The sequence below is a fragment of the Eurytemora carolleeae genome, unplaced genomic scaffold (assembly GCF_000591075.1).
Source record: "Eurytemora carolleeae unplaced genomic scaffold, Eaff_2.0 scaffold192, whole genome shotgun sequence".
NCBI classification, from domain to species: Eukaryota; Metazoa; Arthropoda; class Copepoda; order Calanoida; family Temoridae; genus Eurytemora; species Eurytemora carolleeae.
Window position 1 is genome coordinate 47,147 of NW_019396100.1, and position 23,304 is coordinate 70,450.

Below are 23,304 nucleotides of genomic sequence, written 5' to 3' on the forward strand. Positions count from 1 at the left end.
TGTTTCTCTTCTTTTTCAACTCGAATATTATCGCCATCTTCCTCTTCAACAACCTCCATTTTCTCCAATTTATCATCCTTGTGTGTGTCCTTTCTTGCAAAAACCACATCATACATCCCCTTTTCTGGCATGTAATCAAAGAGCTTCATATGTTTTACCCCAACATGAACCAGCAACCGGTACTTAGTGGGAAAAGATTTAGAACATAAATGACAATCTAGACCTGTGACTATGTTTAACAATTCTTCTCTAAAATGTTGAATAAAATGATTATAGTAAGTTGTTCTCGTTGAGCAGTCGATCATTCTAGAACAGATACAGCAAGATGTCTGTTTTTTCCGTCCATCTATTTGAACAGACCCATCAGTTGTGTTCTCTATAACAACAATATTTTTTGAAGTTCCAACTGTGGGAGGATTCATGCAAACATTATTGATTGGAGTACTAGTCTGACTATTAGCAAACTCTCCAGAATTTGTTTCCAACTTCGCATCTTCTGGGATAAATTCAAGAATCTTCTTGTGAGTTAGTCCTACATGTCGGTATAAAGTTTTTGGAACATTAGGATCAAACGTTTTCTCACAATAATCACAGGAGGAAGTATTCGAGTTGAAACCGCTGAGTTCCACTTTCAAGTGATTGCAATAATGGTCTAACATGTCATTAAACTTTCTATATCTCACGGTTTTCTTGCAGATATAACAAACCTTTTCTTTGATTGGCTTACTAGTCCGACTTTCAGCAGCAGCTATATGGCTAGAGATCTCTCTGATTGGAGTACTAGTCTGACTTTCAGCAGCAGCTATATGGCTAGAGATCTCTCTGATTGGAGTACTAGTCTGACTTTCAGCAGCAGCTATATGGCTATAGATCTCTCTGATTGGAGTACTAGTCTGTCTTTCAGCAGCAGCTTCATGGCTAGAGATCTCTCTGATTGTAGTACTAGTCTGACTTTCAGCAGCGGCTACATAACCAGAGGAATCTCCGATTGTAGTACTAGTCTGACTTTTTGATGTTTCATTTTTTAGTTTAGGATACATGGCACTAATTTCACTTACATCTAAAGACACTGTAAAATTTGTTTCCAACTTCGCATCTTCTGGGATAATTCAAGAATCTTCTTGTGAGTTAGTCCTACATGTCGGTATAAAGTTTTTGGAACATTAGGATCAAACGTTTTCTCACAATAATCACAGGAGGAAGTATTCGAGTTGAAACCGCTGAGTTCCACTTTCAAGTGATTGCAATAATGGTCTAACATGTCATTAAACTTTCTATATCTCACGGTTTTCTTGCAGATATAACAAACCTTTTCTCTTTGCTTGGTCACAGATACTTTTCTCCTCTCAAAGGGTTCTAACTTGACTTCAGGTTTTACCTCTTCTTTAATGCCAGCTGATAAACTTGATTTAGGATTAATTCTTGCAGTTAGAGGAATAAACTGTTCTACTAGTGAGTGCCCCCGACCAATATGAACTGCAAGGCGTCGAGGTTTTGAGTATTTAAGCAAGCAGATCCTACATTCAGATCTAGATCCATTGTTCTTTATTAGCTGGTCCTGGAAATGAACTGAGTAATGATCATAAACTAAACACCTGGTGACTGGACTCAGTTCTATAGAGCAGACAAAACATCTTATAGAAGGTTTATCTGAGTGTTCAACCTTAGTGAGACCGTGGGAGTTTTCTCCTGAAACCCGTAGATCCTGTGACAGTGGGTTAATGCTTGTTAACGCTGCAAATTTTGGAGAATACTGAAATATATTTTGAGTTCCATAGTTGTTATATTGTAACCTATTCATCGCTAATCTATCCCTCTGTCTTGCTTCTTCCTTTTTCAGCAACATTGCCATTCTTATATCTCTAAAAGTTCCAGAAACCTTCAGAACTTTTGGATTCTTCGGAACTTTAGGAACCTTTTCTTTAGGAGGTTTCTTCTTATTAATAGGACTGACCGACGTGCACTGAGCTTGAATTTTCTTCCAACTTTCTCCCGACATAATCTGTTTTGATGGATACTCTGTACTGGTGGTTTGATGGTTTGTGTTATCCTGCTTCATGAAGGAGTACGGCGTCATCTCCAGGTTGCCTCTGCAGAACTTGATCACCTCCTCGGCATACGCTTGCGCAGTACACACCGGTACATTCTGCGCAATATGGTTGATACTTCTCGGATGATCAATCTAAAAATATTATTAAATTAGATTTTTCTTTATCAATCATGATGTCAGAAGATAATTGGCATGCATCACTCAATTGTGGATATTAAAAAAATACATTTACTTTATGAAAAAAATGACATTAATAACTGGTTATACTGGGAAAAAGATTTCTCTAATAAAGCCTTTTATTAATATTTACAATACTCCAAATTTAGTATTAACCTTCTAAAATTTTATAAAATTGGAATACGATGTTGCTAAAAAATATGAAACAAAATGGCGTACACAAAATGGCGTACACAAAATGGCGGAAACAAAATGGCGGACACAAAGTTGCCCAGAAATTAAGAAAATAACTAGAGAACAATAATTTAAGATCAGTTATTCCCCAATTACTTATTTCGTTTTTATAAACGACTAACAAAAAACAATAAGTGGGACTTGAGATTTGAATTAATAATACAAACTATTTTTTAGTTTTTGATGTTTTTTTAACTAACGTTGCAAAAATTCTTATTCTCGGGAAAATTACAAAAATATTTTCTCCATTGACTCCATTGATAAAGGATGTTTTATTTCTAAAGATTGGAATGCTTTTCAACTGAATAATATTTTCACCCAAACAATTTATAAATGAACCAGGTAGAACGTATAATTTTGGCTTGAGAACAATAAGCTATAACTTTTATTAATTTATCAATGCAAGTGATTTCATAAATATGTAATAGACCAAATCTAGGCGGCACAAACAATAGAAATTGAAACTGAGTAAAACTTAAAACTATTCTAACGGAAAATGAACGCTTGTCTCAAGTTTAGAATAAAAAATGCTAATGTTAAATTTAATTTTTCACAGCTGTTATTGATAATGGAACGCATAATGAATAAACTAAATAAAAACAGAATAACCGGGGTGAACTAAATACAGTTCTGCCATTTCATCTGACAAATAATTGGTAGCTCTAACTACACCTAGATTTCTGAATAGTCCCTTTACTAATTCACCTGAAAGTCCAAGGGTAATCCCATTAGATGCATCATCTCACGAACATTCAGATATCTAAACCAAACAAAACCGTTAAAAATAATAAAAAGAATTTTAATTCATTAGATCAAAAGAAGTATTTTTAACTATTAAAAATAAATTGATCAATTGATAAATTGGATAAATTGAACTCAAAAAATCACATCAATAAGCTTTTAATAGGATGGTTAAACACAGATGCCCTGATGGGGAATGGATTAAGGAGGGGGTGGTTCAGCTAGGTCTCCGTACGTAGTTCAACTATATCTAGCTATTTATTAAATCTGGATCCAAGGATACAACATAGTTTCTAAGTATAAACTGTACCTGTCCTCTACCGGGTGTACAGCTGTAATCATACTCTTCCTTATCATAGCTGGCCAGTAATCCAACCCAACAAATCTAGATAGTAGATATCATGCAGTAATCATAAAACATAATTAAAATTCTGCTGTCTGATGGCTTGTTTGGCTCTTTGTTTGTTTGTTTGTGTCCTATAAACGTCAAAACTGCTAACCGATCAGGGTGCAATTTTGTGAGCAAACTCAAATTGACCATTAAGAAGATATTTGCAAAAAAGGGGTCTCTCTTATATTTTGTTAAATTTTTTGCAAAGTTTAAAATGCAAACTTTTACAGATTACAGTCTAAGAGTTTTTATTTGTGTGGTGCTCAAAAGTCCATTTAAATTTCAAAGTTCTAAAAAATCGAACCTAGTTAATGGGCACCAGAATATTGAAAAATGAAAAATAAAAAGAATTTCCTTGAAAAAAGCAAGATTTAGAATAAATGAAAATACACTAAAATTGAATTGTGTTATTGATGTATTAACAATAACAATAAGCTAAGATTATATACACTCAAATAATTACAACGAGCAGAGTGTCCCAAAAAATACTGGTTTCGACAAATTTTTTTTTTAAATCATCAGAAGGAAAGTCAACAGAAGGGAAGAAAAGAATAAGATTGAAACAATAACAAGAAGATGAAGCAAATCAGAATTTGTCTGTATCAACAGTATCCAATTTATAAAATTAAAAAATCAAAAATAATAAATTGTTAAAAAATATACGGAAAACTAGATAGTAATTGAAGTATTCACAAATATATGCTTAACATAAGATCCAAACAAAAGTGTTTTCTAATTTCTTGGGCGCTACAGCGATTTTAAATTCTCATTACTTCTAGTAATTTACACTAGGTAGTTTACTAGTTTACACACACTTTTTGTTTAAACAATTTCTCAATGTCAAATTTCTATTTACCTAGTTTCTTTTTGAAATTAATGGTATTGTGAAAATAAAAATGGATGAATTCTTTCAATATTATTACAATAAAATTCTTCCAAGTGCAGCAGGATTATTTATACGAAATTAAAGTTGTTCAACCAAAATTAAGCTTCTTTAATCTTGACGCAACTGAACATGTGAGTATGTCTAAAGATATTTTTCCAAAAATATAGCAGAAATCTAGCGTAAAACAAATTTGATGGAAAATACACAAACATTGTAGTTTTAAATTCAAAAGGGGAACCTATAACCTAGAAATCTAGTTTTAACAAAATATTGTACAAATTGTATACACGAGCAAAAATCGAATAATTATTTTATCCTAAATTGCAATAAATTGTGTAAAATTCTTACGAATCAAAGCATTTCTTAAGTTGGTTGATTGTATAAAAAAAAACTCGGTAGAAAAAACTCCTTTCTACTAATTCTTCGTAATCTTAAATATTTTGTGACTGAATTTTAGGTGAAATGAAAAAGGTTTAAATCTTAAACAAGCAGGAATACTACACCAGCTCTCTTAGATTGATTAAAGCTTTTTCTAAGAATTTCTCAGTAACTTGTATAGAAAAATAAACTCGTGCTAAGTAATAAAAAAAATCTTCAAGTCCGCATATTTTTCTGGTGCTTATTTTAATTTCTAAGCATGTTCTTTAGTAAATAAAGAACTGAATTAGTGTAAAAACCTGAATTTTCAGAAGTTTTCTGCAAAACATTTATTCTAAAATCATTTTTATCAGTTTCATATCGTCTGCACAAAGATGGTATTTCTCAACAGTCGCAACTTGCGGATCAGAGATCAGAGACAAGAAGGGAATTGGCAGAAATAAAACTCTTTTCAAGATAGAAAACTGAGATGAGAGGCGTAACTACAGCCCCGAGGGAGGGGGGGGGGGGAAACGGAGATGGGAAGGGCAACTACAGGCCCGAGGGGGGGGGGGGCTGGTGGAAAATTGAAATATTTCTAACCTTGGTGAATCATCCCAGTATCCTAAACCCTTGTTTACTTTCATCCTTGCGTGCTCCAGATATTGGATAAAGGTTCGACATTTCTTCCCACCAGCCTGAGCAATCAATCAATCAATCAGAATATAATTTATGATTTGATTAATGTTTTAGTTTTAAAGTATGTAATTCTTTTCCTGTCCTATTATTATTGAGTTTCTGAAAGAGACTGTAAGTTCAAGTGATCCTCCATGCAAATAGAGTATGAAAAAAACATCAATGTTTATAAAGTTGAAAACTGATTATTTCAAATAGTTGTTTCTCTATACCAAAGTGAGTTGTGCATTTCTATTTCTAAGAAAAAAAAATATCCTCCAAATTATTGAAATTATTGATCAGTTCAAGGTTTCAAAGGTACCGTTGTGAATCGAAGATTGAGATCTTTGCATGGGGGTCACTTAAAATTGCATCATACCCCTAAAGTTCGTTTTCCTTTACTTTTTTACTCACACCATCTTTTAAAATTGAGTACCAGGGTTTGTGAACAAGAAAGCTTTTAATTGCTGTGATTTAGACTTTTAAAAAACTAAATCATTATGGTTTCAAAAATGTAGCCAACACCTGGTTTAAAAATTATATTGTTAATAGAACTCAATATGTATAAATAAATGGAGCTTTTTCAACAGAAAAAATTACAACATGTGGTGTTCCTCAAGGAAGTGCAGTTCTAGGGCCCCTGCTGTTTCTGCTTTATATAAACGATTTGCCCCTATGCAATATCTTTTTCACCAGCCTCTTTGCAGATGATACTAGTTTTTTAAAGTCATTTCCTGACATTGCAAGCCTAATACTTGATGCAAACACTTAACTAAAAAAAGCACCAAAATGGTTTCAAGCAAATCGTTTGTCACTAAATGTCTCCAAAACAAAGTATATAGTATTTAGAAATAAAAATATGCACTTTGACCCCAACAGTTGTAATATATCAATAGGAAATGAGATACTTGGAAAGGATTGGTAATGACTGTGTGAACAAATATTTTAAATTTGTTTGACTTAAACTTGACGAATTTTTAACTGGGATTTTCAAATTGAACATATCTCGAATAAAATTGCTAGCTCAATCTTTGCTTTGTCTCAAATTAAGAATATCTTACCATTAAATATTTGTCTACTTGTTTATAACTCTCTGGTAAGGCCTCATATTGAATATGGAATTGTTACTTGGGGAGGTGTTAAAAACTCTAAACTGCAAAAATCAGATCTTTGCAAAAAAAAAGGCAATCAGAGCGGTTAATAATAGTACTTTCAAGGTACATTCAAATCCATAATTTTCAAAACTGAAAGTTCTTAATCTTGATGATACAAACAAACTTTGTGTTCTGACATTTATGCATAGATACTTTAATGATAACCTTCCCTCTTCCTCCCAAAATATGTTTAAGTCTTTAGCTGAACCGAATAGAACAAAATCATATGAATTAGAACGGGTTTTAAACAAAAATTTAGAAAGCTTTCCGTCTGCAATGTTTCCTATTGAAATTGACCTTAAAGAAACTAAATCTGCAAAATATTTAAACAAAGAGTAATCAATAATTATCTTGAGAATTATGAGAGGTTTAAATGCGAAAAACCTAGATGTATATCGTGTGAATCAATTTTATATAAAAAAATAAAATAACTGAAACTTTGTTAGCTTATTTCTGTTTCTGTAACTGCCGTCATTAACACCCTGTATTTTTATTTATCTCTACATAAAAACCCCTCTGATCTCATCCTATCACAGATCACCTGACAATCTCCTTCCTTCCAATCAACTCCTTACCTATCCAAAAACATATCTTGATATGTGTAACCAATTATATTTAGTATTGTTAATTAACTTCGGGCCAACCACTCAAAACAACCAACCCTGGTTAGGCGGGTCCAACCTGCATAGTAAATTGTGATTGCTTATTTGTAATATCTCATGCTTTGTAGTTGAATAAATATATGAATGAAGGAATATGATTTCTTTTAATTGTAAAGTTATGATAATAGTTAATAATAGATCTGTTCTGAAACCAAATATGAATAAAATATCATTAAGTATTGAATAAAGTTTGACTAAAGATTAAAAATTTAATTGAAGAATTGATTTATTGATTATTGGACTACCCAATTTTTGGATTAATTGGCTTATTGATTTTTTAATACCAGATTAACAGATATATTAATTTGTTTAAAACAAATTAGTTGATTTTATCAATTATTTGATTATTTGATTGATTGAATTTCCTGTCCGTAAAATCCCTCCTCAGGATAGTGAATCTTCAACCAGTCAATGCACTCCTAAACAAACTCACTTAGAACTCAAGGATCAAGGTTCATTAGACAATTTAAAATTAATCCCCCTTTCCCTTCAATTTCAAAAAACAGGGGGGGGGGAGATATATTTTTAAAAGAGGGCTAAAAAAAAACCATTCTGAATCGACACTCTGAAATTAGTTTTAGACACTTTCATAAAATAATAAACTAAGTTTCAGCTTTAAAAAAACAAGAAGTTTAAGCATTGATCTAGATATCCACAATTCTAAAGTTTAGAACCCTTAACCCTGCGGGGAAAAGCTGACTTCAGTCGACGTGTTGTCCTGTTGTGGGTTTAGCTAAGATGTGCACTGATAATGTTTCGCGGATATTTTTTGTTAACTCGTTTATATATCAATAGATTTTTAATGAAACACACTGCTGAAAATGAACCATCAGGTTTTAAGTCAAAACGCCTAATATTTTTTCGGAATATATTAATATGCAGGCTTCTGAGTTATAATCTAAATTTTCAGAAAATTTTCAGAATTTTAATTAAATCCAGTTTAAATAAATCTTAAAACTTAAGTGCATTTAAAGTCTAAACTCAATCTTAATGTAGGTTTAAAGATTAATCAAGATTATTCTGTGTTTTTGTGATATTTTTAGAACCGTTGATGGCAGGGTCCCCAAATTTTGAGAATTTTCCTTAATAGTCAGAAGACATGTTTCAGCATAAAAATCAAAGCCTTAAGTGAACTGTATAATTGCCCAATTACTGCCTAAAAAAGACTTTTTGAAGTAAAACCAGTAAAAATTACATAAAAAAAACGTTTTCGGGCGGCATTTTGACAGTCATGCAGATGACTTAGGGGTTTGATTTTTTGCTACAATAAGTTTCTTGACTGTTAAAGAAAAATAAAAATTTGAAGACCATGTCATTTACTGTTAAAAAAATATCGTCAAGAAACCCAGAAGAAGCAGATTAAAGTCTTGAAATGACATTTTAGTTTAATTTAAGACCTGTGAATGCACTTGATTTCTACAATTTCTTAAATCTTAATTTGCTCAAAATTCCCTAGGTGGCATTTTCTGAAAACTAGAATATAACTCAGTAGCCTGCATATAAACATAATCCAAAGAAAAAGTTTAGGTGTTTTGACTTGAAACCTGATGGTCCATTTTCAGCAGTGTGAAAACTTTGGACAATAATGAAAAATAAAGATTTGCAGATCAATTTCTGTATATTTTACTTCGGTGTTGTTACAATAATTACTGTTCGCTTTTAACACCCAATACGATTGTACATAGGGAAATTTAGATTTTTTGGGACAATATTTATAAAATCAAGCTTTTTGGGTTTTCTCGGACAGTTTGGACTGACAAATTCCTCGTACTACTTTCTGGGACCCGGATGTTTGTCGTCGAATATGTCCTTTTACCCCATTAAACAGTAAAATGTCCTTACTTCCTTGACTGGGAAAAATGGATAAATCTTAATAGTGACATAAATGCATAGATCCTCTCTTCAGCCCAATAAGCAATTATATTTCGAGATTGGAAGATTTAAATATCTTAACATATCATTTAAATAATTAGAAACCCAATTTATTCCAACAAAAAGATTAAATGTTTAGAAATCCCCCTCCCTCCGCCCCTCCCCACCTTTATGGTTAGATATCGAAGTTTTTCACATACATTGTTAATGTATATATGTTTAAGATGTAGAACTACTACATGCAAAAATTTACATATATTTACATATTTTATCTAAGGTAAAAATCTCTGATTGTTTATTAGTTTGTTTGTATGTTCGATCATAACTCATGGTTTGATAATGAAGTTTTTCACATACATTATTAATGTGTAACATGTTTAAAATGTAAAACTACTATATGCAAAAAATTGACATACATTTGCATATTTTATCTAAGGTAAAAATCTCTGATTGTTTATTAGTTTGTTTGTATGTTCGATCATAACTCATGAGTGGGCTGATTTTATCAATAAAAGTTTAGTTTCTAGGCAAAGTTAATCCCCAAGAAAGTGAAAAATAAAATTGGTGCAACAAACTTCCCGAAGAGCCAGAATGATTGATAAATTCTGTCATGGTAATCTTCGCTTTATTGTCTAAAAACACGATGAATGTATTTATTACTCTGTCCCACGGGTAGATCGTTGAGTTGAACTTCGTAGTGTTTTCAAACAAATGCAGGGGTGTATATTTTTCAGAAATATTTTTGATTTCTTTGAATTATTTTTGATTGGACAAGAAAATTCATTAATTTTCATCTAAACATAATTTATTTTCCCCAATTACTTATATAAATTTTTTTAACAACTGGAGGAAACAATATTTTCAAAAGGGGGTGGAAGAAAAAAAAGATTTTTCGAGAAAATCACACCCCTGAACAAACGAGAGAAAATGAATAAATAAAATGTGGACGTTTACCTGAATAAGATTTGCCTTGAAAAGATAATCCGTGATGGTTCCCTTGACGAACTTTTGTGAGAACTCTGCGTGAGATAATCCCTCCCTCTGCAGGACAAACAGGTAGGGTTTAAACCTATCCGAGGCTAGACCCGGAGTCATGTACCAATCCTGGGACAGTTTTGAGTTCAGAATAAAATCAAATTAAGTGGGTTTTCATCAGTTTGTATAAAAATAACCTTTAAATTTTTATCTGGGAAACTTTTTTCTGGAACTTTTTCGCAAAGAAAATATGTTAAAGGCGTGACCGGCAATGCAATGTATGGTAGTTGAACTGAGAATGCCGTATTGTAGAGTAATTTTTTAGGATTTCAAAAAATTCAATTTAATGATAAAAAAAAAAAATTGATTCTAACATTGATTTATTGACAAATTTCTTTTTAAAAATATATTCCTCAACGTCCAATAAATTTACTTTAGAATATTTTTTACATTTTTCGTCGTCGTCATTAAAAAAAAAGATTCTCAAAATCATCTCTCCAGAATGAACGATGAAGGAGGATTCTAAATATTGAATTCGCACTCTTTCTGAACAAATTTGCACCGTAAAAACGTCTAATAGGTCTCAAATGAATCCTAAAAAAATTCTTTACAAAACTGCATTCTAAGTTCAACTACCATTCATTGCCGGTCACTCCTTTTAAGGCATCTTTTTTAAGTAAGAAATTATTTATTTATAAATAATAATAAAAAAAATACAAAACTAAGTGTTTAAGGAGGTAATATTTAAAAACCTCCAAAAATAAAGGCTTGAGAATATTTCTCTCCAATTCAGAAAAAAAGAAAAGGAAAGGAAAAGGAAAGGAAAGAGAAAGGAAAGGAAATGTAAAGGAAAGGAAAACGAAAGGAAAGGAAAAAGAAAGGAAAAAGAAAGGAAAAGGAAAAGGAAAGGAAAAGAAAAGGAAAAGGAAAGGAAAAGGAAAGGAACAGGAAAGGAAAAGGAAAGGAAAAGGAAAGGGAAAAGAAAAGGAAAGTTTCATATTTATTGTTTACGTTTTTTAAATAATTGGCGTGGAATTGTCCGTAGTAATCTTTGACGATGAATTCACAACTATATATTTGACACTAATATTGAAAAAAATAAAATAGGTTTTATTCGTAAAGATGTCAAACGTAGATAGAAGTAAGAATGAATTAGATGAAAATCAATTGATTAAAAATATTTTTTTGAACCTTAGCTTTGAATGTATTGTATATATAAGTGGGTATCAGTAACGAATTCGCTATTCATTATTGATTTATATATATATTTATTAAAAATAGCAAAATCTTCTATATTTTACAATTTAAACAATTAATCTATATATAAATTTGGCTTGTCTGTCTGTTTGTTTGTTTGTTTGTCTGTCTGTCTGTTTGTATCCAATAAACGTCAAAACGGCTGAACCGATCGGGCCCAAATTTGTTGTGGGACATCAAGGGACCACACGGAAGGTTTATGAAAAATCAAAATTTCAAATATTTGTCTCCATCAAAATTCGATTTCCATTAAATTTTTTAAAATTTTGAAAATCCACGAAATTTTTTGTGAAAATCCGCGAATTATTTTTGTTTTGTTTTACGTTGTACACAAAGAGAACATGTTCACAATTAATTTAGAAGATAAGGCTAGTTTATAGATAAATTTGGCTTGTCTGTTTGTCTGTCTGTCTGTTTGTTTGTATCCAATAAACGTCAAAACGGCTGAACCGATCGGGGTCAAATTTTTTGTGGGACATCACGTGACCACACGGAAGGTTTATGAATGATAAAAATCTTAAAAAAAAGTGTTTTAAAGGTTTTCAATTTTGTAAAAAAATTGAAATTCTTGAAAATCCGCGAATTTTTTTTTAAATCCGCAAAAATTTTTTCTTCTTTGTTTTAAAATGTAAACAAAAAGAACATGTTCACAATTTAAATAGAAGATGGACGCAAAGCGCTCTAAAAGCCTAGTAATTATAAAATTGAAAAGAGAAAACTTTGTTCTAAATCTTATTTTCGGCAATTCACTTTCTAGCAACTTTTTCAATGAATTTAAACTTTTATTAAAGACATTCCACCTCCCCCCCCCCCCCGTTAAACATGTATTCTACGCACATTTCTGAAGTTTCTTACGTCGCTAAGTTCTGAGATTTTTATTTAATCAAAATTGTAATTTAAAATACAAAATTATTTTTTAATTTAAGTTAATTAATTTAAGATGGCAGGAATGATGTTGAAAAATTATGGGGCGTAAACAGGAATTTTTCCAAGGGGGGGGGCAGGAATTTTTTTCCAGGAGGGGGGGCTTAATCTTTTTCTTTTTTCCAAAGGGGGTTGGGCTCAGCAGTCAGCACGCGTTGGGGCCTGAAAGCCTAGATTTTACTGATCCAACGCACAGTCACCCTCCCCCATGTGTACGCCTCTGCACTGCAAGACCACTAACAAAAGTAAAAGTTTTTTTAAAAATCCAAAAATGTTGAACTCTAAATGTGCCTGGTGTGTGGCCGAGCTAGGGATTTCAGAAAGAAACTCCACCAGCTTCTTTCTACCAACTTTCTACAACAAAAAAAAAATTAATATAATACAAGATTTTTTACAGTCAGAGTCAAATATTGTAACTTTCTGAATTTGTATTAACATATTTATGATTTTACAACCTTCCATGAGAGGATAGGGACAGTTTCTGATCTCCAGAAGAAATAGAAAGTTCTGATTCTACGCTGCGGGATACCATGGAGCTCAGTATTCGTCTTCACAGCAGAAAAGGAGTAGTTGAACCTGAAAAATTATAAGTGACTGTGAGCGTAATTTCAAGTGACCCTCAATGCAAAGATGTCAACGGTACCCTTAAAACCTTTATCTGATCAATAATGTGGAAAATATTGTCGTTTTTCTAACTATTAGAAACATCAATATTTGAAACATCAATATCTATTTCATACTTGATCCGACAAAGTGTAAGAGGGTACCGTTGTGAATCATGCATTATCATCTTTGCATTTAGGTCACTTCAAATTAAGCTTACAGTCCCTTTAAAGGAAATGTATAAGAGATAATTTTAAGTGACTCTATATTTAGAGTGGAATGTCGGGTTCACAACGGTACCAATACTGACTTTGTTTGATCAAGAAGCATGAGATATTGAATATATCAACCTCCATAAATACTTGTTTTTTTCAATTGCGCATTTTTGCTTCAGAAACAATGAAGGAAATTGACGGAATAAAAAATTATCGAGCTAGAAAAAAACAATATGTTCAGTAGCTTGTTAATAAGAAAGCAAATGTATTTATCTGTAACTTCAATTCAAAAGAAAGGTAATATTAAAAGTAAATTGTCCTTTTTTAATATAACTTCAAGTGTTCGCCTACTATTTCAGTGATTAATTTCCTGAAAATACCCCCCCCCCCCCTCAGACCCGATTACCTTCAATAGACTAAAAATATAAGGTATAAGGATTAAGATCGGACCACCCCCCCCCGCTACCGCGCTACGGCAGTGTTCTAAAATGTTGTTAAGTTACTTTTCTCTAAATTTTGGCTGCATTTGGTTAAAATAAATGAACGCAGAGAATGTAAGTAAAAACTAAATGGATAAATGAATTTAAGAATTCTTCTTGAAGGAGGCAAATCTAAACCTAGTCTGAAAATATTAGAGCAGTAATTTTTAAGATTCAAAATCCAAATTTATTCAGTGGACAAATTTTAATTTGAATTATACGGATATGGATTAACACCTCTCCCCCCTCCCCTTAAAAAAATGTAAAACACACATAAAAGGGTTAACGTTGAATTATAAATCTTCCTGGCATATGTGGGATGGGGATAAATGCTTTTAGCATGTGAAGGNAGTAAATGCTTAATCAATACCTTGCTCCTATTTCTCTAAGTGTACTCAGCATCTCATCTCCAACTATGCAGGGGAGGGGTGGAGGGGGGTACTACTACTAGTAAATGCTTAATCAATACCTTGATCCTATTTCTCTAAGTGTACTCAGCATCTCTTCTCCAACTATGCAGGAAAACATTTAATAAATAAAATGGTTTAATGGAACAAAGAACGTCTCAAACAACATCACGTTAAATTCGTAATCAAGCTAAAAATATTTAAATGAACGAACGGAAAAATGGAAAACATTTGTAAAAGCATATTTAATAGAATTTCTGAGTGCTGGGAAAGAAACATGGAAGTTACTCGTTATAGAACATTGTGTAATGAATGCATTGAATGCATTGAATGTATTGAATGCTTTGAATGCATTGAATGTATTGAATGTATTGAATATATTGAATGCTTTGAATGTATTGAATGTATTGAATGTATTGAATGTATTGAATGTATTGAATGTAAAGAATGTATTGAATGTACTGAATGTATTGAATGTATTGAATGTACTGAATGTACTGAATGTATTGAATGTACTGAATGTACTGAATGTATTGAATGTATTGAATGTATTGAATGTATTAAATATACTGAATGTATTGAATGTACTGAATGTACTGAATGTACTGAATGTACTGAATGTACTGAATGTATTAAATGTATTCCTGAAGTAAAAAGACCGGGAGCGTTCTCCCCCCAGAAACATTTAGGTTTTATAGTTTCCAGGACAAAAACAGCAGATCGTATCATCCATTGATTCTGCACAGCATCTGAACCTCGTGACTTCTCTCCTAGAATAAAAGACGATGTTTTCATTTTATTAAAAATTCCCCCCCCCTTCCTCAAAAGTAATTTTCCCCAGGTTATAGGGAATTTCATACAATTTTTATTGTTGCTAAATTGGGATTTATATATTTGAAATGTCAAAAAGTATTAAAAAGGAAAAAACCTGACAGCTTAATGTCCAACCCCCCCCCCCTTCCTTATCTTCGAAAACAAATGCTAGCATTCATTGTTCCCAGGGCTAATCCTTCGGTCTAATGATTGTCAAAACTTTACATAAAAATAAATAAAAAAGGGGGAACCTTTAACTTGCAAAAAAAAACATCTAACTCTAATAAAATAGAAAAAATTTGCCCCGAGAAAAATATACAAATTTAAATTTGGGAAAGTTTAATAAAAGAGGTTACATTCCAGTAGAAAAATTTGTTTGGATCCGTCAATCCTGGTTTTGGAATCCACTAAAAAATCTGTTGAAAACAAGAGGAAAACTGTTAGTTTCGTTGTTTACCTTTTGACGTATTTAGCATAGATAATCCAGCGCAGGGGCACACTGTGTTGATGAAATCAATATCCTAGATAATCAAAGTTAAAGAAATATTCACTTGAAAATCAAAAAAATCGTAACTTAGATTTTACAAAAAATATTAATGATTTGAAATTTCATCTAAAGCTTGTCTGTGTTTATGGTTAACTTCTATATATAAACTTTACATGTCTGTCATTGTGTTTGTTTGAATCCAATAAACATCATCAAAACGGCTGAACTGATCGGGCCCAAAATTGTCGAGGCATCTCACATGATGCCCAGAACTATAAAATTTGTCGCCAAAAAAAATTTTATGAAGTAAAATTTAAAGCATCCACGAATTAAACATTGAACTTCTCGAATTTTTTTTTTATTTTTGTTTATTATTGTACGAAGAGAACATGTTCACAGATAGAGCCACAATTAAAAGTTAAAATATAGGGGAATCTGTGTTTTCTTCAGATCTATATGAGGAATACTTATTACTTATCCTTCTAAACTCTTGGGAATCTGTGTTTTCTCCAGGTCTATATAAGGAATACTTATCCTTTTAAACTCCTGGGAATCTGTGTTTTCTCCAGGTCTATATAAGGAATACTTATCCTTCTAAACTCCAGGGGAATATGTGTTTTCTCCACATCTATATAAGGAATATTTACCCTAGTAAACTCCAGGGGAATCTTGTGTTTTCTCCAGATCTATATACAGGGAATACTTACCCTAGTAAACTCCAGGGGAATCTTGTGTTTTCTCCAGATCTATATACAGGGAATACTTATCCTTCTAAACTCACGGGAATCTGCGTTTTTTTCAGATCTATATAGAGAATACTTACCCTTCTAAACTCCAGGGGAATCTGTGTTTTCTCCAGGTCTATATAGGGAATACTTACCCTGGTAAACTCCTGAGGAATCTCTGTCTTCTCCAGATCTATATAGGGAACATCTGGCCAGTATCGACAGAGATGGCGTTCATTGTTTCCAAAAGCTAGGATTAAGCAAATACAAGATATATATATATGTTTATTTATTCCTCTTTATTACTAGTTTTGATTTTAAAAATATACGATTTTTACTAAGAACAAAAAATGTTAGTAAAAAATTGAAACTGTGAACATTTAAAGTTTATTTTTGCTCAATCCTGAAATCATGGAATATTTTATTAATATATTGGAAAAAAATAAAAATAGTATATTTCGAAAATCCTTAATTTATTTGGAAAGGAATCACTGGGCCATTTAGAACAAATACTATTGAACAAAATTAACAAAATTGAGGAAAATGGAAAATTTTCAAATAAAATCAATAAAAAGGTTAAAAATCTAAAGGTAGAAAGTTTCAAAAATATTCAGGGGTAAATATTTTTAATAATGACACACCCTCATGAGCCGGGGGGATGATTAAAAAAAATATTTGCTCCAAAAAATCATTCCTTAAGAGTATTACAAACAATTACTCAAAAAAATGTAGAAATTGTATCAACCAGGCCATTAGCCAGGGGGGTGCAGGACAGGTGCACCCTTTTTTTCTAAAAGGGGGAGCAACGACAAATTTGCCCCCCCCCCCACCACAAAAAAATATGCTTGGCATAATCTTCTCTTGAATAATTAAGATATTAGCATTTCGAATTTTCCTAAATTATATTGATTCTGTATTTGGCTCCCAAAATATTTGTTAACAAACGTTGTACCTTCAGATAACCCAAATAAAATTATTTTCCAGATTGAAACCATGCAGTACAAATTATGTACACTGTACAGTACTATGATATAATATTGAACCATAGATGAAACATGCCGTACAAATTGTACACTGTACAGTACTATGATATAATATTGAACCATAGATGAAACATGCAGTACAAATTGTACACTGTACAGTACTATGATATAATATTGAACCATAGATGAAACATGCAGTACAAATTGTACACTGTACAGTACTATAATTTAATATTAAACCATAGATGAAAAATGCAGTACAAATTGTACACTGTACAGTACTATAATATAATATTAAACCATAGATGAAACATGCAGTACAAATTATGTACACTGTACAGTACTATCATATAATATTGAACCATAGATGAAACATGCAGTAAAAATTGTACACTGTACAGTAAAATGATGTATTATTGAACCTGTATAAGTGAGATGGAAGAGCGGTTTTGATCCTGCGGCATTACAGCATCCTAATGCACTACCCCCTATCAGGGGGATCATAGTACCCCATCTTATATCTCCTAGAAACCGTATTCATTTCATCATTTTTTAGCGAAAATTTTGCCGACCTCAAAACAGTATGATTTTTAATGACAAAAATAACGACTAAAGAATTATCATAATCCTCTTAAATGTACAATAATGTACATTGTAATATGTAAAAGCTTGCATGAAAAAAAAAAATGTTTCTTATTACTTTGATAAATCTTTAATTAGTCAATTTCGTAAAATTCCTTTCTAATAAGATTAAAAAATATATAAACAAAACCAATTTGGCTAGTATGTAGGTAGAGTGTTAAGACGAATTTAAGTTAAATAGGAAATTCACGTAAATTCACGTCAATCTAAATTTATTGGTATGTTCTTTAGAAAAAAGAATGTGATATACATATTTTTAACTTTATAAATGTATTACTTTACATTTCGAGTTCTCCATAAAGATGACAATTCAGAATTTCAGAAACCAAAACGATGGAGGATATACAGAATTAAGCATCTTTGAAGCTAGAAAAACTGCTGTCTTTCATATTAATGATGAGAGAATGGTCTTATGGGCACTATTGTGAATCGGGCATCCCCCTTTTTAAAACTTGGAATTACTTGACAGTCCCTTTAAATAAATATGTCATTGAAGATGAACCACATATTGCAATCAACGCCGTGTTAAACGATTTTTTGAATATTTTTGTACTTGCGAATTTAAAAAAGGATGAATGAATGAATAAATGAATCAAAGATAAAAGGATGAAAAAAGATGAAAAGAAGGGTGAATGAAAGAATGACTGACTGAATAAATTCCTTGAGGTTTAGTTTCAATATTTTTATCTTGCTCCACTATACTAGGCAGTATGGTCTGGTGTAAGGTATTCACAGGACAGCTAGGAGCGGGTTTATTCTCCAACATCTTGGAGTTGGTTGTACAAGGAACTAGTTGTGGGTTCATATCTCTACTATGATGTATAGATTCTAGTTTAGGTATTTTAGAATATAATTTATTTACTTCACATTCATTCAATCTTTCAGCAATAGAATGGTCCGTTCCAAATCCTATGGATGGTTGGGAGGTAGATGAAAGAGAAAATATACTCCCCGCAACTCGTGACTGTAGATTTAGAGAGCTAGGGTTGTACAGGGATAAATCAGGATTGTTAACGGATTGAGATCGCCCGAGATACAATCTTTCGTCCGCGCCATAGATTGGATATTGTTGAGAGGTGCTTGGACATTGTGGAGAGAATTGATAATTCAGGGTCGGAGATGGGTTTAGGACAGGTAAATGTTGTGGGTAGTTAAACTGTAGCGGAGAATCTAGACAGGGAGTGCTGGGCTGTTTACCAGAATAGCTGGAGGGGTCAACCTGATTAGGAGTCAAGGATATCTCATCCTCTTCTTCCCTACCCATTACATCATTTTATACTTCTCTGAAAACATAGTTCTTCATTTGGAAAATTACTGATTTAGTAATAAAAGAGTAAATATCCCCATTTCATGTTTTAAAGGGACTGTAAACAAAATGTCATGTATACTTCCATTGATAAGATTAAGAGTTCTCTAGGACAGAAACTGAGGTCCGTCCTAGAGAACGATTTTTGGACCCCCCCCCCCTCCAAAAATCGTTCCCAAAAATCGTTCTCTAGGAAATTACCAGAACCTGATTTACTGAAAAATGATTTGTGAATTAATTGATTCAGAAACATTTAAAACTTTATCAGAATGCCAGAAAAATGACGTTTTATTCAGCATTATTGATTCGATTTGGGTTTCACGGTTACCGTTATGAACCAGGCATGTCCCACTTTAAATAAAGGGTCCCTTTAAATTACGACGCCAGTCCCATTAAGTGGGGATACATTTCGGGATGAACAAAGATTATAGGAGGGGAGTCGGGGGTGAGTCCAAAAATCGTTCACTAGGACAGACCCCAATAATTATTAACTATGTCTTGGAATTTGTGAGGGATAGAACAAGTACACAAATATACTTTCAACTAATACTATAAAAGAAATAATAATTTGCCAAATTTAACCCGCCCGTTGGTTTAGAAAAATCAATTATAATGAAGCAAAAAATATTGATTTGCCAATACTTCGCTTCACGTCAATTTCGTCCATTTGATTTGTTTGATTTGTGAGACTGTAGTCACGTAGTGTACACAAGTAAGGGCAGGTAGAAAATATAAATCCAGGGTTCGCTATATGAGGATCATAATTTTTCTAAAGTTTTAACACATTATTTAAATTTTTGTTTTGAATCGGAGAAAATATAATAATTGTTTGAAAAGCAAAGCGGCAAAACAGCTGATCGACTTTCTTTTTCCCCAATGCGTTGCCTTTCTTCCTCCCGAAACTACCCCCCCTCCCCTCTCTAACAGGCAAAATCCCCCATACCGATCGTTGAAGAAACTGCAGGTGCAGGGGAGGGGATCATCACTGACTACGTCACTCATAGCTGTGCTTGATACAGGGGCGCGCGGATACTGGGCAAGGGGCATGTGCCCCCCTATGGCTCTGAGTTCTAGGGGGCGTAGCCCTCCCCCTAGAACTCAGAGCTAACTTTTCAAATCTTAAACTGAAGAGTGAAGACTGAAGAACAGGACAAAAATGGTTTGCTGTTTATAAGTTTGAGGAGAATCCCCCACCACAATAAAATAAATATTATTGCAGTGCTGTAATCTAATTTTCCCTATTAAGCTCACTGCAGAGTTTTGTTTGAAGGAGAGACAAAGTAGTACTTAAAGTAAGCAATTGCTAGGTGATTGGACTGTATACTGCGGTGTACCTTTAAAGTATCTTATACTTGTGCGACTTTTGTCTGATATCCAAGAAGTTAAATGCTCTGAATTTGCCCCCCCCCCCCCCTTAGGAGACTTGCATATAATAGCACTATTTAATTTAAAAGTAACACATAGGACCACAGCTAGTGCATATCTATCAAGGAAAAATTTCCATTTCTAGAAAACATTAAGATTATGAAAACTTTATACAAATATTAATGATATTTGTCTAAGGATGACCATGTTTACAATAAATATTATGAAGAAGATCATCTTCTTAATGGAAATGTAAGTATTCATATCTATAATGTGTTTTTGTTTGCTGAAAGAAACCTTATTTTATTAGAATATAATCTACATTTCTGGAAAGTAGCATTAAATCTAATTAAATCTAATTAAATCTAATTAAATCTAATTAAATCTAATTAAATCTAATTAAATCTAATACTGTTTCATCAATTGGACTTAGTCCTTTCTCTCCCAAAAATATTGGAATTTTTATATTAAAAATTAAGCTAACTTTAGTTGAAGGAATAAAGTTTTAGACTCGACTTCACAAATAAGGGTTTGAAGTGCAAAAAACTGCAGAAAAATCAGATCAAGTATATTTAATTCTATTCTGCCGAAACCCCTTTTTACTTTTAGTAAAACCAGTGGCGGATATAAGGAGGGTTATTGGGGTTATTTACCCCCCCCTAGAATCCTGGGGGTAAATACCCCCCCCTAGAATCCTGGGGGTAAATACCCCCCCCTAGAATCCTGGGGTTAAATACCCCCCCCTAGAATTCTAGGGGTAATTACCCCTGAACATATTTTCAGGCCCTGAATAGCAGGGGTTACTCCATTTGCTGCCTCTACAAGTAACAGTTCCAGTTGCCTTGACCCCTTCCATTCAAAAAAAAAAACATTCCCATTCCCTATTGATTAGTCTGCACTTGTGTAAAGACGACTATTTTCATGATAGTAAAAGTTTTTGCGGCATTTTGCAGATGCTTAAACTTTTAGTTCGGTTACTTCAGCAAAGTTCACTCACACACAACTCGTCATAATAAAAAATATATATATTATGAGTTAATTTCCTAAAATACGATTTTTGGACCCCCCTCCCCCTCCTTTTGTACATGGATATCATATCATATGTAAGACAATTTTTGAGCCAGCTAAGACTCTGAACATGCTGATTTTTTTATGTCTAGCTTTAAAATTTTATTGTGCAATAAATATAAAACAAATCGAACCCTTGTTTCTGTCCTAGAGAACGTTTTTGTGTCCCCCCCCTCCCTCCTGTAAATTTTTTACTTTTTTACTTTAATTAATCAAAAATGAAGATATTCTGAACAAGTTCTTAAGCGCCAAGCCGCGCAGACTTTATAATGGAGGAAAGAGTTGTTACTTTGTTTTTGTTTTTAAAAAATGGTTGATTTTAAAATTAAATATCTTTTAAATTTGCACGAAAACAATTAAAATGTTCACTGTGCAGATACGTCGGAATCAGATATTTCAAATTTTAAGTCAACATATTCTAAATGATTCTAAATTCTAAAGTAATAGTCAATGTCATTAAAATTAGATGTTTTTTAATAGAAAAAAAATGGTGTGGACAATAAAAAAACATTTTTATTTTTTACTTATAAATAATGTCATTTCCACATTAGATTTCGTTAAGATCTTAACATACTACATTGACGACAAGAAAATTTAACAATGAGTAATGACCATATTTTTTCAAAGTTTTGCAGAGTAGCTTTTCTAAAGATTTAAAAAAGTAACGTCTTTTTCCTCTTAGAGAAAAACTATTATTTTTTATATTACTGCCTTTTTTGTCAATGTTTGCCAGCAAACTTAATATAAAAAGTTTAGTTAAAATAAATAAATTCAGTTTTTAGTACAGATCTTTGTAGTTAATGTAAAATGAATGACTTTAATGAAGGGTATAAAACAAGGTGAAAGCTGAAAGGTATGTAATGAAGCCTTTATTAGATTGAGTTTGTAAATCCCAGAAATGAGTGGAAAATGCAAATCAAACCCAATTAAAACCAATAATTTGATATACATCATGATATTTTTCTAGGGGGGGGTAAAAAAATTTCTAGGGGGGGGTAAAAAAAATTTCGGCGCGCTTCGCGCGCAAAGTTCTAAATTTTTACCCCCCCTACAAAATCCTTATATCCGCCCCTGAGTAAAACGCTCTCCGATGTCAAAATTTAAATGACAAAAATGTATTTTTATATTCAATTTTAAATGGTAAAAGAAGCGGAATTTTTAAAACGCATTTAGGCAACTTGTTATTAAATAGCCCCCCCCCCCTCCTCCTTCTGATGAAATATATACCATGACTATTTTTATCAATATTTCAGAAGGAAGGGTGGTAAAAAAGTATCTAATTATTGTTTTTATTTTCCTATATTTCTGGAATTGAACTTAAAAGTTTAACGGTTTACGCTATATAGATATAAAGTTTGTAAGATCACATTAGTTTAAAAAATGCATGATCCGAACCGGTACAACAGTGCCAGTACCAGCTCATCTAGTCGGCCCGGTATGTAGTTGACCCACCACGTTTTATACAACAGAATTAGGCGGACTGACTGAACTCTAGTGCTATATGTATAAACTCTAATTCAACCAAAAGTTTAGTCTCTGAATGTAAAAAAAATTCTCAAATAATTGACCTGAATATATGAGCGGACTCTCAGATCATATTCAGACACAAAGTCGTAGATAATGACAGCTCCATCCAAACCAGCTGTAGCCTGGACATAATTTCATTTCATATTTTCATATTTTTATTCAACTACAAAGCATGAGATATGACATAATAAATAATATTTATTAAAGGGACGTAATGGAGTAATTCACAGAAATAGATACTTTACAAGTCAAAAAACGAATTCCACATAATAGGTTTCCAGGGCACGTCACCGTTAAGTGTATCGGGCATTGCTATCTTTGAAAGGATA

The 23,304-nt window shown here is 32.4% G+C and overlaps 2 protein-coding genes across 3 annotated transcripts in view; both read right to left on the reverse strand.

The window, feature by feature from the left end:
• The window catches only part of LOC111694954 (F-box/WD repeat-containing protein 11), a gene marked incomplete at its 5' end in the record, with an annotated part of 62,259 nt that overhangs the window by 27,140 nt on the left and 11,815 nt on the right, over positions 1-23,304 (reverse strand). For both annotated transcript variants that reach the window (XM_023464041.1, XM_023464040.1), the window contains 1 exon segment: positions 23,017-23,097. In XM_023464041.1, coding sequence (XP_023319809.1) covers positions 23,017-23,097 — 81 coding nt within the window.
• On the reverse strand, positions 622-19,106 carry LOC111694953 (uncharacterized). Its single transcript, XM_023464039.1, has 14 exons — positions 18,370-19,106; positions 17,490-17,591; positions 16,240-16,334; positions 15,330-15,393; positions 14,704-14,829; positions 14,122-14,164; positions 12,811-12,931; positions 12,647-12,709; positions 10,154-10,303; positions 7,693-7,746; positions 5,440-5,534; positions 3,513-3,587; positions 3,167-3,221; positions 622-2,182 (listed from the first exon to the last, which is right to left on the reverse strand). Exons 1-14 carry the CDS (start codon positions 18,971-18,973, stop codon positions 1,061-1,063), a joined length of 2,769 nt encoding a protein of 922 aa, XP_023319807.1. The 5' UTR covers positions 18,974-19,106; the 3' UTR covers positions 622-1,060.

Excerpts from the sequence above, each read along its gene's own strand:
- LOC111694953 (XM_023464039.1), bottom strand. The coding sequence starts at position 18,973 with ATGGGTAGGGAAGAAGAGGATGAGATATCCTTGACTCCTAATCAGGTT. Across the intron at positions 3,588-5,439 it reads TACTGGGATGATTCACCAAG|ATTTGTTGGGTTGGATTACT; the intron begins GTTAGAAATATT and ends TCTACTATCTAG. Across the intron at positions 2,183-3,166 it reads GATTACCCTTGGACTTTCAG|ATTGATCATCCGAGAAGTAT; the intron begins GTGAATTAGTAA and ends TAATATTTTTAG.